Here is an 18,119-nt window from a genome sequence, read left to right as displayed (position 1 = left end):
CACACACATACACAAAGCTCACAAACAGGTATTTAGGACATGGAAGGAACCTATTCTGACAACCAAAGTCACAATGAAGTTGTCCTAAACCTCCCTCTGCCCACTAACCCTTTAGCAACTCACCATTTTCACTTGTTTCTTCCTCCTCCTCCTCCAAGGAACTCAGGGTCTGCTTGTTAGGTGGAACAGAGTTTGGGCCTCTCCTTGCTACCCAAAATCCTCCTGGGCTATGGACAATGGGAGCAGGGCTACCCTGGCCCTAAAAAGCAAAGTCAGAAGCATTCATTTACAAGTAGGTTAAAGCCTTTCCATGTTCTCTATACAGAGAGCAGAAAGAGGCTGGCAGACCAAGCTTGCTGCAAACTTGCTAGAATTACCATTTGTGTGTCCACTCCCATGCACCTTGACTGCAGCAGAACAGCTGCTGCCACATTTCTTTCCTGTACCTTTCATTCTGCCTAGCATATTTAAGGTAATTTGCTTTTTAAATCCTACCAATGTCCTTTGCAATACAGTCAAGTTGCTCCCTCCCAAAACTTGGTCAGCTTTATCTTAAGCTAAAAAAAAAAAAAAAATGAAAATGAGAATAGAAGACCCCAGACAACAGCCAGGACTGCTACCCCCATACTGTTCCTCATCCTGGAGTATTCCCACCACACCAACAGCACATCAGTTCATTCAAATACTCCAATTATCACAGAAAAAATATCATTAGTCATAATTAGTGAAACCCATGGCTGACTGCTGACACAGACACCACCATCTGCACTTGACCCAAACATGCAACCCTGACTTCTAGAGCACAGCACCCATCAAGGTTTCCCACAGGACTCCTTCAACACTTCACATGCCCTTTGCTATTGCACCAAAGTCAGTCCTTAGCTGCACCACAATTTAAAACACAGAGTTGTCTGAAGCAGGAACAAAGAATTGAGATGCTTAAGTAAAAGAAGTTGATTCACTCTTGTGATGGCTAAGGTGACACTCAAAAGTCTCCTCAGAAGACATGGTGACTATGAGCTCGATAAAGTGCTCAGAGAGGCTTGTAAGATTTCCAAGGTTGAAGTAGAGGTGGTAAGTCAGAAGATTCTCCCACCAGGCCTCTAGTAGGATGGCAGAGTTTTCTGTGAGATGCATCTTTCCCCAGGAAATGTTATATTTCTTTACTAAACAAGACAAGGAAGAGACAGAGAAAAGGCTTTGGCATTGACAATAACAAAGTCGCTGAATGAACATGAAAAACTATTCATCAGGAGCTGCAGGCTTTAGACTAGAAGTGGGGAGGAAAAGCTAGTAAGCTACATTGATTTCATGTCAGGAAAAAAAATTGCAGGATAATCTGTCCTTATTCCTTGACACTCGAGCAGGAAAAACAGAGCACATGTTACAGATCCAGCACATGAGGACAAATTAAAAAAGGGCTGCTGCTGAAAAAGCCCTGCTCCATACTGTCTCATTTAAATACAAGTCTGACACATGCTAAATTCACTACTAAAAAGAAATTCAAACTGCCAGAGTAGTGGGTTTGTTTTGTTGGGTTTTCTCCCTAAATACCTGCTTTCCTATTCAGATACCTAGGTACCAAAAAATTGGTGTTTTTCCTTTTTGGTAGCATATCCAGCTTTGTACTAGGCTTCGTCTATAAATAAAAGAAAAATACTTATTTTTAAGTTTAAGAATACACTGTGCCACTTGAATTACAATCCAACAGAAAGACTGTTTTAAAAGAAGTCTAGATTTAGAATTTTCTCCTATTTCTTTTAACAGTAGAAACTGTTTTGGGAACAAGCTAGCCCAAAACTTCATAACTGCAAATTCACAGGAACAATCCAGGCTATTGCTAGATAGTTTCTGAATCTAGTTTAAAAAAGCAATCAAGTGTAGCAAACAAGTAAAAAGCTTTCTTCCACAGTATTTAAAGCTGGACAGACCACCACAGTAGGAAGGGAAATTTTTTGTTTTGTTTTTAAACTGCAACAGAAAGGAAAAACTTAGCCCTTCTATGAAAATATACTAAAGAGAAAACACGTGCTGCTGGTAAGGGAAGGAAGACAGGGAATATTTTTTTAAAAATTTAGGTTTTACAGGATCTAGACTAATTCCAGCCTTCCTTTCTCAAAAAAAAAAGCCAAGACCCAAACTCATCTACTGCTAACCCCCAAACAACCCACCCACACACAACTACTGTATATTTAAGTAAAGTGCTGAGCATTTGTACAGCTCCCTTCCCTCCTCTGAGAAGTTTTAACATACACCTTGTTCATAACTTACTGGCAAAGTAGGAAAAGCTGCACCATCCTCTCCTTCAATTTCATACAAAGTTATAGTATCTTCTGGTCCATGAGGCTCCTCTCCATTCCCTGGCACAAAGCCATACTGACATTCCTTATTCTCACACTGCAGCTGATGGCGGCTACGGCTGTATGCGCTTTAAAAACAAGACAGGAGGTTACCACTCGTCACTGTCTGGAGTTTCACCTTGGCTTTCTTTTCAGACAAGCAAAATAAACCCATTGTTTCATACCACGCCATTCACAGCCAACTCAGCCCTCCACATGCCACCATCCTCCCCAGCTCATTTAGAGCAATGTTTCAGAAAGAGGTTTATAGTCACTTACCAGGACCTGAAGGAGAAATTGTCATAGCTCTGATAGCATCTCTTTCCTGGACTGGGGTAAAATGCTATTTGAGGGCCAACCATGTTGTGCTTGTTTATAAATCGGCCAGATCCCCTAAGTTTAAAGGGCAAAAGGTGCAATTACCAGAAGTGCCTCTCAGATAGAGCTCATTCACAGTTTTACCTATTAAACAGCACAAACTCTTTCTTAACTAATCTGCAGCAAGAATGAGCAGAAAACGAGTGGTGATCTCAAACAGGTTTTCAAACCTTCATACCTTGGCACCCCAAATCCACGGCTATGTCTCTGAGGAGGATTCTGAGGATGGTAAAGTTCATAAGGTGCCATGTTCCCAGCACCCTGTGAGCAGTGAACTGGAGGAGAGCGCCCCAAAGGAACACCGGCCTGCAGCCGGGGTGGAAGAACCGGCTGAGCCCTGCTATAAGCCACAGTCATAAAGACTTCCCTCCCACGAACTTTCTTAAGCATCCTCTTCCGTGTTTTCATATCCACTTCTGCAGTTTCAGTTGAGGAGAGAAGAGAGAGATTTACACCTTCAACAGCTGACTCCAGAACTATGTTGCTCTTGTCATTTGAGACGAGTCAATACGCATTCCAACTTATGAGCAGATACAAGCATCTCACATGTAAATACCTTCCCAACTTTAGCTGATCAAACCAGTGCTAAAGTATCTTTAGTGTTAAAGTATCTTTATGAAGGCTGCATTTCTATTGAAAAAAAACCTCTCCAAATGAAACAAATACAAAACATTGGCTAGGGCAGCCCTTGTCCACTCATCTATCTTTGCTAAGGCAGATCAGACAAGTTCTTTGATTCACAGACTGAGCCTTCTCAAATGGTCCTCAAACGCCACTTTTCCTGCTGCTGATTTTGAGCAGTGCCAACTTTGCTATATACTTTCAATGGATTTGCTCCTTTGCAAAGGCAAATCCATCCCTCTGCCTGAAGGATCATTTTACATCAAAACCCTGCAGGGACCAAGGCTTTTATCACAGGCTGAATTAAATCTCTTCCAATATCCAAAGCCTGCTGTCAGGAGTGTCTCCACCAGCCCTGAGGGAAGGAATGGGAACCTTGTACAAACCTATTCCTGCAAAGTATCCACTTGCTATTTTCTGATAGGTTCCTTTTCGGCTGTGAACAGTATTCCAGGCAAGGACAGGCGCCACCTGGGTCACAGGTTTTAAGTTTGCCAGAGAAACTGTATGCCTACATGAAAAACACCAGTGTCAGTAGTGCCACAACAATATACTGCTCAGAACTGCACAGGAACGTAAGCTGAAGCAACACTAAGAAAACAGGAAACACCCACAAAGACAAGAATGGAGGGAGCTTGCAGTAATAAAATCTGTTTCTCTGACACCAAGCACACATCACTGTTACTCATTAAAAAAGGCAAGCTGGCTTTTAGTTTTGATACTACTGACTTCAGTCTTTCTTCCCTGCATTTGTATGCCTTCAGAGGTACACCTGAAAGCCTTTGACAACACAGAAATTCAGGTTTGGAGAAAGGTGAATGCTTTCAACAGCAAGACTGACAAAGTGACTAGACTCACCAGAAGTGCAAGTTATTTAGTTGTTTGGGTACAATGTAAAAACTCCAGAGAAACCAACAGAAAATAATTTACTGTCCATGTGCAAAGATCACTTTCACATTCCAGAAAAGAAACAGCAGCAAGAGTTTAGAAAACATTACAAGGATGATTTTGCTCATTAGAAATCCAAGAGAAGAAATCTTGCAACATTCTATGTGAAGAGTGACCGTCAATAAGGAAGCAAAGCATGACTTTATATTTACAAGCCCTGGTTCTCTTTTCAAAGTATCTTAACAATCCTATTTTGAGCATCTGTGAATATACAAACTCTGCCAGAGTTCAAAGATGAAGTCATCACCAGTTTACTTACTTTTCTGCCAGCTCCTCAACGAATACAGTCAGTGTGCTGTCATCCTGTCCAACTTCCTGGATATGAGCATTGTAATACTTACCTCCAGGCTCCAGACGTACCTGGAGAGAAAACAGTGAAGCTGTAACAACACCAAACTGTATTAGGGAATCCAGAACACTGCCCTCAAACCACTAGAAGCAAAGGGTGCTTCTAGCTGATCATATGTTACAGAGTTGGCCCAGGAGTCTCAAATACCTCTTCAAAACAGCAGGCAGAAATAAAGAGCACTGTACTAACTTCAGTGAGAGAAAACATGAAAATGAAGATGAGTCTTATGAGTGACTGAGAGATAAAGATGATACTCACTTTCTAACTTACTTTTATACACTATGCCAAGCAGATAAGTACCAAGGAAGGCTGCTATTTAAGAACAGGAAGGAAATTGGAAAGGTAAGCTCTGCTCAGCCAGAAACAACTCACTGTGTAAATCATCAGCACTACCTCAAACAGTGACAAAAATAAGCCCTTACCACATACAGCACTGGAATACAAAGAAAGCTGACTTTCCTTTCAGCATCTTCTGGCCAGCTTATGCTACACCCCCATATTTAGCTCTTCCCTTTCTATTCTATAAAAATATTTGCTAGTGTTACTATTGAGAGGAGGAAAGCTGACCAGACTTGCTGCTGACCCCCAATGGAAAAAGCTACTGGACATCTGCCTTACATGCATGCCCTGCACATTTACAGCTCTCAGCCTGGAACTTCCCCGCTCATCACGTGTATCACTGGTTCACAATGAGCTTCCAAGCAGCTTTTCCTTCACACTACCCAATGCTTAAAGGTAAATTTTGGAAAGAAATTAAATGGGAAAGGAAGTTAAATTACAAGAAAGAAAATGAGAAAAAGCCTTGGAAAATTCTACAAAGTCAAATGATTTTATATAGTTTACCATACTCCATTTAAAACAGTTTTAATATTTATCATTACTGAGTCTCCTTTGAGTACTAACCTGACACTTGTCTCCTATATAGTACTGTCTCCCAGCAAACACCATGTAGTCAGCTTTTTGAAGCTCTAAAAATAAATGAATAAATAAATAAAAAGGAAAAAACCTTTAAAACTGTTCTTTCTTCATGTATCCTACAAGCACTTCATGAGAGTATCAAATTACAAGTTACAGGCCAACTGAGTTAAATATTTCTTATGCATATCTGAACATTCCCTGCAGTAACAGTGAAGTAACTGCAGATGTTCTTAGACTATAACCAGGCTAAGTCACAGGAGATCAAGAACATCCAGATAATGCAGCAAACAGCACTACTACTTCAATACTACAGTGCCTTTTGTGATGGTACCAAGTCAGTCCTGCATTTAATACCAATCCTGGCATTAAGAACTCTGGACATGTCTTGCCAGAACACTGGTGGCATTTGGCAAAAGTGAGAGGTTATCCAGGAAAAAACAAGGTTGTCTACACTTTCCTTGCTGCTGAGTTTCAATAGGTTTTTGCTCCATTCCTTGCCTGCATTCTCTGCATGTCACTACTCTGCATATGCAATTAGTTACTATTCTCTGTTCACAAAGAATTTTAATGACCCTCATTATTGCTTTATGCTGTTGTAAAATGCTAGTGTTCTTCAGCAAAGCACTTTGGGTCAGACACCAAACACCACTTCAAAACTTCTCTCTCAGTTACTTCTTGCTTTACAGATCAGCCTCAGTTGTGCCAAAAAGCAGCAGCCTGTTGCAAGCTACAAAGACAACAAAACCTCTCCAGACTGTTCAAATCCAGAGCTGGGAAGCAAGAGAAAACTCATTTCATTTGACAGATTTCAGTGCTAAATTTGAGATCATCATTATTATACAACTCTGAAGCCAAAGTTGAGCTTTAAAAATCAGAAGCCCTTGCACACATGCTGCAACAGAACACTCTCAAATTTGAGTGATTTCCAACAGAACAGAGTTCTGTACTCAGCTTTGAGTCCTTGTGTTTCCTGTACTACAGTCAGTAAGTAGCATAGGTCACATTTTAATAATCTTTTAGCATCATTATACAGTGTCCTCAGCAGTGTATTTTATACTTTGAAATAAGGCCAAGAAACCAGCTATGAGCAAGAAGACGTACTACCTACAAGGATCTGCTGTTTAACCAGTATCTTTCATATTTCAGCCATGAAGGACATAAGCCTCAGAGTCATCAACTTATCACTGAGCCTAGTACAAAGAGTTGTTTTATTTTCCCTTTCTAAAGATACCTTTTCTGCTGTGCAGCCAAACATCAAACTCCACATTTCGATAGATCTCAGGATCCAGTGCCTTTAGCACTTTATAAGGAACAGGCATCCTTGATGGATTTTCTGGAGACTAGAAACACAGAGTTGAAATAGAGCATTAACAAGTGCATTAAGTATGTTCAGCACAGTCACAATCCTGCCAGCATGCATGGACCATTTAGAGACAGACACACAGTATTTTCCTAAATTTTCAGCTCCAGAATATGAAAATACATTCAAGCATTCAAAAGCTGAGCAAACAGACTTTGGGAAGGTTAGAAACAAGCTCAAGAGTAACACTTGGCACAATCTTTATTCAAAAAGAATCAAAGGAAGCTAAGCAGACCACTGAAGCCATGGCTTCAATAGCAGGTGGTAATTTCAGTGATTATATCTGAAAATGAGTTTCAATATACTTTCTAAAGCGTTCCAAAGTGTTTTATACTGCGTTCAAAACAGAAGTTAACTGACTTAAACCATTTCAGGGAAAAATAATTGGCAGATCAGGAAATATCTGGGAATATTAGCTAGAGAAGGACAAGAGAATCTGAGAAAGGAAAAAGGTTTAGCCAATTTAATAGAAAATCAAGAGCAAAACCAAAAGACAAGCAGATGGAAAAATAAGCCACCCACTTTCCAAAAAGCAATTTTTTTTGCAAGTGGAAAAGAGGGTCTAGCCTTAACAAGGCTAACACCATATAAACCCAACAAAAACCAAACCACCATAAGGAATTCTTCCCTAGCTGACAAACCTTTTCTTCTTCAATGCCTTGTTTGAACTTATCTTCCTGTGGATTGTCAGTATCATTTCCTTCCCAGTCGTCCACTCTAAGTAATTGAAAATAAGATTACAAAAGATACAATGCACAATTTCCAGCCAGGATTAAAATCAACCAACTGTTCATATAATCTGAAAAAGTACCATGGTGCCATCAAGTGGTAGATTTTACCTTAAACACCAGCCACGACTTCGATGCCACACAGGACAATCCTTTGCCTAGTTTCAAGAACATGACCTTTACTTATTCCCTCACCCAGCCCTAAGAAGGGCTACTGCCTGTGTTAGGGAAGGATGAAGGTGATCCCACTGCCTGGTTAAACTGCTGGGCTGTCAAGTACAAGAATTCATTCTGTTCTAAGACCCATCAAACCAATGTCATCTGCAAGCATCCCGTAACAGTCAGAGGTAACCCCTCCAGCCTTTCCAGTGACCTGAAAACAAGGGATATGAGGGTTTCTACAGGTATGTCCTGTCTGTTCCCCTCATCCCCAGTGATTAAGATTTGATTAATGCCACCACTTAGCTGTCTGCTTGGGGTACAGTTCCATTAAAGAACTGCCAATGTGAAAATAATGCAGAGCTCAGTTTCTCTACACATTGTTGCCTCTGCAGAGCTACAGAACAATTTTATTTACAGATAAGCTGCCATTTACAGACTAACAAACAACTATAACATAGCAGCAGCAGAGGATGTTCAATTACAGACACCTCCCAGCTCCAAGGAAAGTGCATTCTCTGCAACATACTTTAATTTTGTGTGTGTACCACAACATAGGAAAGAGTTAATACCCCACAAACATTTAAAGGAACTTGGAAAAGTTGCCCTTTGCACGTAATTTTTTTCCTCCTCCCCTTTTACAGCACTCCCTTCCCAAAATACTACCTCTTTTCTGATGGATTTCGGGGTACTTTTTCATGAAGACAATCAAAGTTTGCATCCTCACTTCCTACAGAGCCACTGTTTCTGTTCTTCTTGGATCCACTTCGAAACATCTCAACTGCAGACCTTAATTCTTCCTCATCCATGCCAAACACATCTTTGTACAGGATCTTATACAATACAGCTGAACAAATCAACACAAAGCTCAAACCAAATTAAGGCAATACCAGATCTGTAAGAACTACTGCAGTTTGCAAGGTAAGGGCATCTTCAGACATTATCTACTGTTACAAGGCACTAATTACATTAAATGTAATTAAGGAGAGGATTATAAAACAATTCACATAGGGAAAAGGGACTTATGGAAATCACTTGCTCCAGTACCCCACTTAACAGATAGAATAATGGGTGTATGTATAATATACTATAGATGAGTTTCCATGTCTCTCCTCCCCCCCAAAAAACATACACAGCCTACAACCATATGAAAACACGTAATTCTCTTCTACAGAAAAATTATTTCAAGATTACCCTGGCAAAAAGCAGCAGTTTCCTGGAATTGTTTTGTATACACAGAGTCATAATGGCCGTTGCCAGAACAACACAGTAAAATCTGGGAAAAATCAAAGAAAAAAAGGCAAGAAAGGCTTTAAGGCTGGAATGAAATAAAACCTCTTAGGTTAGCTAGATATCCTAGCTCAAGACTGTATTATTCTTTCACCCTACAGTTGACATCAACTCATCAAGAAAACAAAAATATTCTCAATACAAACACGAAAAAGCTGTTGAATGATCTTAAAACTGAACCCTAGGGTAAAGTCTCTAAATAAGTTTGTCTATTGCATAAAGAAAAACTATCTATTTGTTTCAAATTAAATGCAGCATGATGTACAAGAGTTTGTTTCCAGCTTACCTCTGAAATCACCAGCTGCTTAAGACTTAAGGTAAATACAAGCATAAAACATAGCACCCTGGGATGCACTGTCCACACACACCCTTCCCTATCTGAGGTCCCACAAAAGCATCTACTCTGCTATCCCTCAACGAAGCCTTGCTTTTAATACAGGGTAATTATGCTTCCTTTTGAAGAGGATGCATGCTTTCTGCAATGTATGCATTGATACACCACCTACATGTACACCCAACCCCACCTCAGCATGTTAACCACAGCCAACAGAAGCCCTCAGGCAGCTGTCAGCACATTGCCAGCAAGGATGCATCCCAGGGAAGCAGCTGGGATGCCAGGGCTCTTAGTGCATGATGCTTTCTGCCAGCACAAGCTCTCATCTCACAGTGAGAATGAGGAACACCAGGAAGAGCTGCTTGCTGCCTGTACGTGCAGTCTAATGGAAGCTCTGGTGGTAAAGCCTTCAAGGACAAACACGTGTTTAGACCACGCTGCTTGACTTTTAAAGTTCATTCACTATGGAATTAGATTAAGCCACACAGGAAACCACACAGAATAAGAAAGCAGCATGGGTAAACAAAGACACATACTAACTAGCAGAGGACAGCTGCAGCAGCACATATTCCAGTGTAGACTAAAATGTAATAGCCCCTACTTAAACCCATCCTGCAGCACCATCACTGGCATTGTGTCTGAACTAGCCACCTAACTATGCCACTGCAGGGAAACAGAGGGGTCAGATGGGAGGTAGCAGAGAGTATTCCTCCTTTATGTTCCTTCATACAAGCAGTAATTCCTGCATAGGTAAGATGTTTCATTAGCTCCCATTCTTCACTGGGCTCAGTTTGCATGTGATAGAAATGGATCAGCTTGTTGGATTAATCCATTTCCATTAATTTTGTCTGTTTTAGGAAAAAAAGCCCTGCATCCCGTATCCAACTTCAGGGAGTAGTGCAGAACACCTTCTCATTGCCAGTATGATAAACGTATCTCATTCTACTCTTCAACTCAATCCAGGTATTTCATCCTACCTTGTCAGACCAAATTCCCACTGGGAAGTGATTTTACCCAAATATTTATATTCAGAAATATAAAAAAAAATACTCTGGAATTGTGGTGCAGCCTCTTCCTGTCAAAACTAAACTTCTTTCCAATAATCAGCTGGAGCAACACAAAAGGGAACAGCACACAAGCCATCCCTCAGATGGGATACAAAGTTACTATAATTGCACTAATTGTTGTGCAAATATCGTGAGACTTCCATGAGCTGAAGTCAGCTTTGGTAATTCCTGCAGGTTTGCAAAAGCACTGCAGTTTCAATAGCTCAATTCCAGTGGCAAGTGTTTACAGCTGGGCAGGACTGAAGGTAACTAGGATCCAGGGGGTAGTAAATTGCCTCACTTCTCCTCACCTTGTCTTCACAGCCATTATCTGTAGCATAAGTGGGTGGCTTTCCAGGGTACCGGTACAGAACAAAGTCTCGCCTAGGTAAGGGGAGATCAAACAAGACTTGAAAGAGCACACTTTCAGTAGAACCACATTATGAAAGAGTTCACAGGGAGCTGCTTATAAAATCTGCTGTTAGTTTATAGAAAAAAAAATAAAATCAAGCAGTATGTGTTTCCTGATAAATGCTACCATACAGCAATAGCTGAAATAGTGAAGTAACCCTGCCCCCCCGAGTTCACCAGTGTTACCTGGGAAAGACCACTGTATTAAATCACAAACACATATTATACTGGGTCAAATCCTTATGCTTACAGCAGGCTGCTCACACACTGAGACAGTTAAGATTGATTTAGTCGCCCTGCTAACTACTAACTCTTGCAATTTGTTCCTTCAGTCCTAGAACAGAATGACCCTTCAAAGGGAGAATTCCTCCTTCTGCCTCTGGAGAGCCAGACTGCTTGCTACAGGATAGCAGCGTTTTTAGCACCACAGCAGCACCTGGGCATGTTTACATTATCTTTGAAATAAACATCAGTTTACACACCAAATAAGGTAAAGAGCTGACTTCAGAGTTTAACATCAGCAAACAGATAACAAATAAACATTTCTGTAAACAGACCCTCTTTTTAATCCACACTATGAGAACAGCAATTTTGTTAGCAGGGTGGCGTTTGTCACATTAATACCTCAGTGACAAGCAGAACCCAAACACCATCAAGTCCAAACCAAAATGAAACTCAAGAGAAAGACACTTACTTGTACATCAACGATAAAGCACTCATTTCCAGCTGGCCAGCACTTTCCTGAGCAAGATTATGAGATTACATGATATAGAGGAGCTTTCTTCAGCACTGAGAGGTCTATTCTAGCTCTCTGCAGTATTAAAATACCTACCCAAAGTCATCAGTTTGTGAAAACAAACAATCAATGCAGTGAGAGTTGAGATACTAGGAATTTTGAAGGTGGGGAGGTCTGCAACACAGGATGGCCACAATTACCAAACTCGGTAAAATGGAGCCAGTTCTGGCAGCAGCCCTTCACACATTACTCAAGATAGTTTGAGGGTTCTTTTAATTGAAAGCACTCCTTTTGTTTCAGAGACTGCTGCATTCACCATAGTTACTGATTAAAGCCTAAAGAAATAAAAGTTTGAATTCTAGCATTCGAACCTGGGCATAAAGGAAGGAGCAAAGTATTGCAAAGCCCAATACCCATTTGATGGGAGACACACTCCACGTGTTTCGCTTTCTCCCTCAGGAAGAATCGCAACTACAAACAAGCACGTGAGAGGCCCGAGCTTTACTGCATAGCTGTTAAATTGCCTCTTTGCACAAAAGAGTTCCCCACAAAAACTGCTATTATTTTACATGTGAATACTCGGTACAAAACCAGGGTATTTACCTATGCAAATGAGACGCCAGGATTAGGGTCTCTCTAAAAATAGAAACTCAAACCACCACACCTAATCACCTAATTGCTTTCCTGCTCTAGTCTCCTTAAATTTTAATCACTTGACAAATATATCAGTCTTACCTGTGGATCTTCTAGTCGCTCAAGGTATTTCTCAAATGATCCTTCCACATACTTTCAACAAAACAAAGGAAAAAAACCAATATAAAAGTGTAGCCAGTTGGAGAGCGAAGCTAAACCTAAACACACCCCAGTGTTAGCTGTTGAGCACAGGGAGCATAGAAACCAAGTTTGGAACTAGTCTGCCAATCCCTATAATTTTGGGGTTCTGAAAGGCTGTGGTCTGACTGGGAGTACAGAACATAGGCAACCAAACAACCCCTTCCCCCTCAAAAATACACACAACTTCATGCAGTGATTAAACAGCTGAGTTTTTCACCACTTTTCAATGTTCCAAAACCCTACATATTTCCTACCTACCGAATTCCACAACATTTCCTCCACAGATAACACACCAAATTGTCACCCGCCTGGTTGCTCAGGCATCAGCGACTTGCAAGTTCTGTTTGACTGTGTATTTCCAAAGTCCTAGAAATCATGCAACTCAAATCAAGGCACCCAAGCAATCCCCCGGCGCCTCCCTAATGTCTACCAAACCTGGCAGACTGTCAGCCTGTATGTTTACGTGGGTATTTTTACCGCTAAACCACTCACCCCCTGCCACGTTACTACACGTGCAGAACTGCCTGACACACACGTTACTTACAGATTCAAACTCACGCTGGTGTCGCCTCAGAAACGAGACACACGCCTTCCTGACTTCCCCGTGGTGAATTTGAGATGAAAACAGCTGAAAAAGAAAAAGAAAGGTGAAGAAAGAAACCCCGCAATTGTCTCAGTAAGTTAGGCCTCACCCTAGGGCTGCTTTCCTCGAGAGTTTAAGACACCAGAAAGCAGGGAGAGGCAATGCTGAAGAGCAGAGGAACCACCCGCCACACCTCGCTTCGGCCACCCAGGAGAGGGTCTGCAGGGGAACCCCCGACCCGACCACCTCACCACCCACCTGCTCCGAGACAGCTCGGAAGAGGCAGGAGGCGTCCTTGGCCGTCATCTTGCGGTAGAGCCCCAGACTGCCCAAGTACTCGTCCATGGCCACCTCGCTGAAGGACTTCTGCCCGAAGTACTTCTTCCAGCCCTTCTGCATCCTTCCCGCCCGGCGACGGCTGAGGCGGTAACGGCTGAGGCGAGAGGCGCCGGCTCCGCGCGGGACGCTGCGCGGGGCGCGTGGCAGCTGAGCGCGTGCCCGCGGCTAATGAGCGGCCACCCCAAACGCGCCCACCTGCGCCGGGCCCCGCGGCCGGTATCGGGCAGCGCCGCTCCCGCAGCGCGGCCCCGGCTCCAGCGCCGCTCTCCCGGCGAGCCTCCTCTGGGGGCCTGCGCACGGCTGCCCCCATTTTAAGAGTCCCAGTTACCTGTCCCGCTCCCCCGCTGAAGGGCTGTAAGGGAGTCCGGCCGTGGCGGGGTCGTTCTCCTCCAGCACCCCCCCCCCGGTCTCGCTCGGTAAGCTGCCGTAGGTCCCCCGCAGGCACCGTCTCCTCCCGGACCCGCCTCGGGGAGGGGAGCCCCAGCTAAACTAACTCCCTCCGACTTAATCGCTCGAGGTGGACTGCAAGGAACTGGCGGGGCAAAAACAAGGGTTCTTCCAAATTTCCTGCCAGCCCCCCCTGTCCGGGAGGAGAGCTGCCAGAACCGCTGCGGAAGGGAAATCCCACCTGCTCCTAATCAGCTACTGGGGGTGGGGGGAGCTTTGGGGGGTCAGCAAAATCCACTCGCACACAACTGCAGAGTAGGATCAATTCCAGGTGTGGCCCTCATGCTGGATTTGGAGCACGCTGCTACCCGAAAGCTGCACCCCAGCATCAGGTGCAGCACTTGGGGAGGCTCTGTAACAGCCCCCAGCGTACCCAGGAAAGGGGAGAGCACCAACACCACCCCCCTGGGGCAGCTCTGGGGTATTTCAGGCTGCAGGAGCCTTTGGAAGTTTAAACCCCGTGTTTTCTCAAAATATTTACTGAAATTGATGACAGCATCGTCACAGTTGGCAATTTCAATACTGGGGAGCTGCAATGGGTGTGGGATTAGGAACGCTGCACTCCAAGTCCAAGCACCGATGGGTAACAGCACACAAGGAGACTGCTCGTCCTGCCACCCCCATTCCTCTCCTTCCTTTGGGAATAAGTCACCCAAAATCAGGTGGTGACCGGCAGCAGGCTTGCAGTGCTGTGCTCTTCCCCCCCCCCCAGATTCACCACGTGCCCCTTTCCCTTCAGAGAGGCTTCAGTCCCTCACTTTTGAAATTCTTTCCAGTGCTTCTGTGAACACACAGGGGAGCTGCAGAGCACCCCAGGAACATCAACAAGGACAACTTGTTTCCACTAGTACTAGGCAGATATGATGAAGAGGCTGCTATGCAGATGCCACGCCAGTTAAGCAGTAATTTAGCTTGTCCTCCTCACCGCAATTACCAATGTGGTGCAGATTTTGTGGTGCATCTGTCTGTCCAAGAAACCAGACAACTCACACGCTGCCCCTCCTTGTCGGAGCTACACCAGCTGCCTTGGAGCTGGCACTACACAGGAAACCACCTGACGACAGTTAATGTCAACAGAGGTTTTCATTGAGGGTCTGTCCCAGTTGGTGGACTCTTAAGCATGGAAGGCCTCACCAGGAAAGGAAAAAGGTTTTATTCTGGCCCCTTTATTCTTCTGTATTGTTTATTGAAACCCAACAACTTTATCCAAGAACAAAGCAAACTTTTCTGGCCGTCCAGGAGGAAAAGGTTTCAAAGTTGACAAGTCCATCGACTGCAGTGTATCCACAAGAGTGCTGTAAAGATACACAACCCCCCCCAGAAATAAGTAATAATTAAAAAATCATCCCAAAGGGTATTTTTTTCTTCATACTGCTTTCTTCCCATTCACATGTATGTAATTCTTCAGCATGGAAACACAAGTAAGGACACGTATGGAAAGGAAGAAGAGGGCCTGCACCATCACCAGCTCCCAGGCAGCAAGGCTGAGAACACTCTTCACCCTCAGCCACAGCTCTGGACAGACAACCTCAGCTCTAACTCCTTCACCCTCTGTGGCTGCCATGTTGGGAGGCTGAACAAGACCTGAGGGTCTTCACCATAAACCATACCAAGAAATCCATGAACACAGGGCTTAGCTCTTCAACACACAGCCAGAAAGAACAGCGAAATCAGTCTCTTTGCTCGCTGTTCCTGACTGCAAGGAAGGCTCCAAGGCTAGGCACCAGTCAGCAAAAGAAAGAAACATTCTTTCCTCTCCAAAGCTGTCAGAGGCACTGAGGTAACAGGTTTATGAAACCTGCAGACAAAATAATGGGAGTTGCGTTCCCTCTGCCTCCAATTTAGGGGTCATCTATTTACAGAGTGTGATCAATCACAACTAATAACAAATAAAACCAGGAAAATGTAGTCAAAACAAGAAAGCAAATGGAATTAACAGGAGTCAGGATGAATTCAAACTATAGGAGCTGTGTTTGTTGTTGGTAGTGGGGAGGTTTCTTGGCAGTTGTTTGTTTGGTGGTTTGTTTTTCCTGAAGTGACAGGCAGTAATGGAATTCCCTGTCAGAAGATGCTCTGGATTCAGGAAGCTTGGTTAAAAGGACAGCCTGAATCAGCACTAGGAAGACAGCAGCGCTGGAAGTTACTATGCAGATAGCATCTGATGTAGGAATCCCCTGAATGTATGTATTTAAGGGCATTAGAAGGAGAGTAAGACAAGGAAGTACCATACATTCTTGTCCCATTTCTGCTTTTGGCTGGCAATTTGCACAAGGCTACTGGAAATAGCATATGGAGCTACACGGACTCCTGATCCATATCAGTAAGGCCATCCTTATGTTTTGTTCTAAATACTCCAGGTATCTTATTACATCAGTACATCCCTAAAGGAAAATCCACGTAGTAAGATGATGAAATGGAGTCCTAAGCCTGCAGAGAGCAATTTACTCCTTATGGCTTATGGTTACAAACTTGTCTGCATTGTTATTATTTCTAGACTTTGGAAAAGAATCCAACAACTAGTGAGAAAGAGCAGGGAGAGAAGCTGTTAGGTGCCTCCAGGATGGTACCAGACTGTTCCAAACCAAATCACTTCTATCAAGCTTAAATTGCTCTCCTTTCAAGCTGACTACATGTATCCTTAAAAAAAAAAAGGTAATAAAAATTAAAAGGAGTCAAAAGACTTCATAAGTTTGCTAAATTACCACCTAATGTTCATGTATCCACTATGGAAAAACTATCTTGCAAACAAGTGGTTTTTACAGTGCAGGACATCAATTTCCTTGCTGCGTTCTCAATACTGTGATAAACACCCTGTGGGGTGCTGCAGAGCACTGCTAGCCCAGGACAGCCACAGCAGCTCCGTACCTGCAATTACAGCACAGGACGTGCCCATCTCTGTTGAGCTGTTTTGCCAGTTCAAGCTGATGGTTGTTCATCAGCTTTTCGTTTATTACTACTACTAGCGGTTTTCCTTGTTCTAGAGTCTCCAGGCAGCTGCCTGCACCTACAAGAGAAACAGAAAACACGGTGAGTTTTATTTATCCCCGACAGATTAAATACCACCACCACCCCCTGCCCCCCGTGTTTCGGGAGGCTCCCGGGGACACACCTGGCTGCTCAGCTCCAGCTGCGGAGCCGAGCAGTGGCTGCCAGCCCTCCCCCGAGCCGCAGAGAACCATCCGGTTTCCACTCCGGCCCCCAGGAGAAGCGGCAAAGGAACGGGGCTCTACCTGCGTGGCTGATGACCAGGTCCGCCTCGCACAGGTCCTGAGCCAGCGAGTCCTTGAAGCGAAAGGCTTCCACCGCCAAGGCCGGGCTGCTGCTCGGCGCCGGCTCCAGCGCGCCCCGCCCGACCTGCAGCACCAGCTTCTCGTAGCCGCGGGCCTGCAGCACCTGCGGCGGAGAGAGGAAGAGGAGGAGAAGGGAATAGGGGGGACGACACGGGACGATGACAGGTAGGCGGCTGGGCTGGGCTGGGCTGGGCCGGGCCGGGCCGGGCCGGGCCGGGCCGGGCCGGGCCGGGCCGGGCCTCCTCTCCCTCAGGCCGCTTCACGCCCCCTCAGCCACCCCCGGCAGTCACTGGCGGGAGGAGGGCGGGGCCGCGCAGGCGCCCTCCGCGAGCAGGCCAGGAAGGGGAGGCCCGCGGCGGCTTCCCGCGGAGCCGAGTGGCTCACGGAGCGGTGCTGCGCCGCCCGCCGCCTCACCTGCAGGGCGGCCGGGGAACAGACCGTCGCGATCAAGTCGTCGAAGCTGGTGGTGCCCACGGTGACGAAGACGGACTTCATGGCGGGCGCCTGCCCTGTGAGGGGGGCGCCACCAGGGGGCGCCGCGCTCCTCTTCCCGCCCGCCCGCCGCGCTCCCCGAAATGGCTGCCGGCCTGAGGGGGCGGGGCGCGGCCGGGAGGGCACTCCCCTTCCCCGCCGACCCCGCCCGCTGCCCGGGCCCAGGCTCTGAGTCAGCTCAGCCCGGGCCTCCCGCGGCGCTTAGCGGGAGCGGCATTGCGGGGGTGGTAATGGGTGAGCTGACGCTCCAGACAGCTGTTGCCTAAAGCAGCACCGCTGCCATGGCAGCCCGAGGGGGCTGAGGCGGCCCCGAGCGCCCGTGCTGGCGGCAGCGTCACCAGAGGCGGGAGAGCCGGGGGACGCGGCCTGCCTTTCTGTCAGAGGGAGTTCTGCTCTCTGGACAGCCTTCCACCGGTGCCGCGGGCACGGTGGGGATGCGGCACAGGAGGGAAGTGCATTCGGCTCAGAGAAGCGCGCTCCCGGCTGTGCCCGCTCCCGACAGGCCCCCGAGGCGCTG

General features: G+C 45.3%; 1 protein-coding gene across 1 annotated transcript; it reads right to left on the bottom strand.

The window, feature by feature from the left end:
- Positions 1-73: 73 nt before the first annotated feature.
- LOC311195546 (UDP-N-acetylglucosamine transferase subunit ALG13-like) lies at positions 74-17,666 on the bottom strand. The gene is made up of 21 exons (XM_084268947.1): positions 17,525-17,666; positions 17,051-17,213; positions 16,686-16,824; positions 15,014-15,115; positions 13,702-13,821; positions 13,293-13,500; positions 12,996-13,079; positions 12,353-12,403; positions 11,576-11,622; positions 10,782-10,854; positions 8,995-9,076; positions 8,467-8,647; positions 7,555-7,630; positions 6,785-6,893; positions 5,539-5,603; positions 4,546-4,646; positions 3,725-3,849; positions 2,896-3,133; positions 2,619-2,732; positions 2,272-2,428; positions 74-259 (listed from the first exon to the last, which is right to left on the bottom strand). The coding sequence occupies exons 1-21, from the start codon at positions 17,603-17,605 to the stop codon at positions 104-106; spliced, it is 2,472 nt and encodes an 823-aa protein (XP_084125073.1). The 5' UTR covers positions 17,606-17,666; the 3' UTR covers positions 74-103.
- Between the last annotated feature and the right edge of the window lie 453 nt (positions 17,667-18,119).

This window comes from Gallinula chloropus (genome assembly GCF_964237585.1).
Source record: "Gallinula chloropus genome assembly, chromosome: 11".
In the NCBI taxonomy this organism is placed as follows: domain Eukaryota; kingdom Metazoa; phylum Chordata; class Aves; order Gruiformes; family Rallidae; genus Gallinula; species Gallinula chloropus.
The sequence above is the reverse complement of the archived record's forward strand: the minus strand, read 5'-3'. Positions and strand labels throughout refer to the sequence as shown.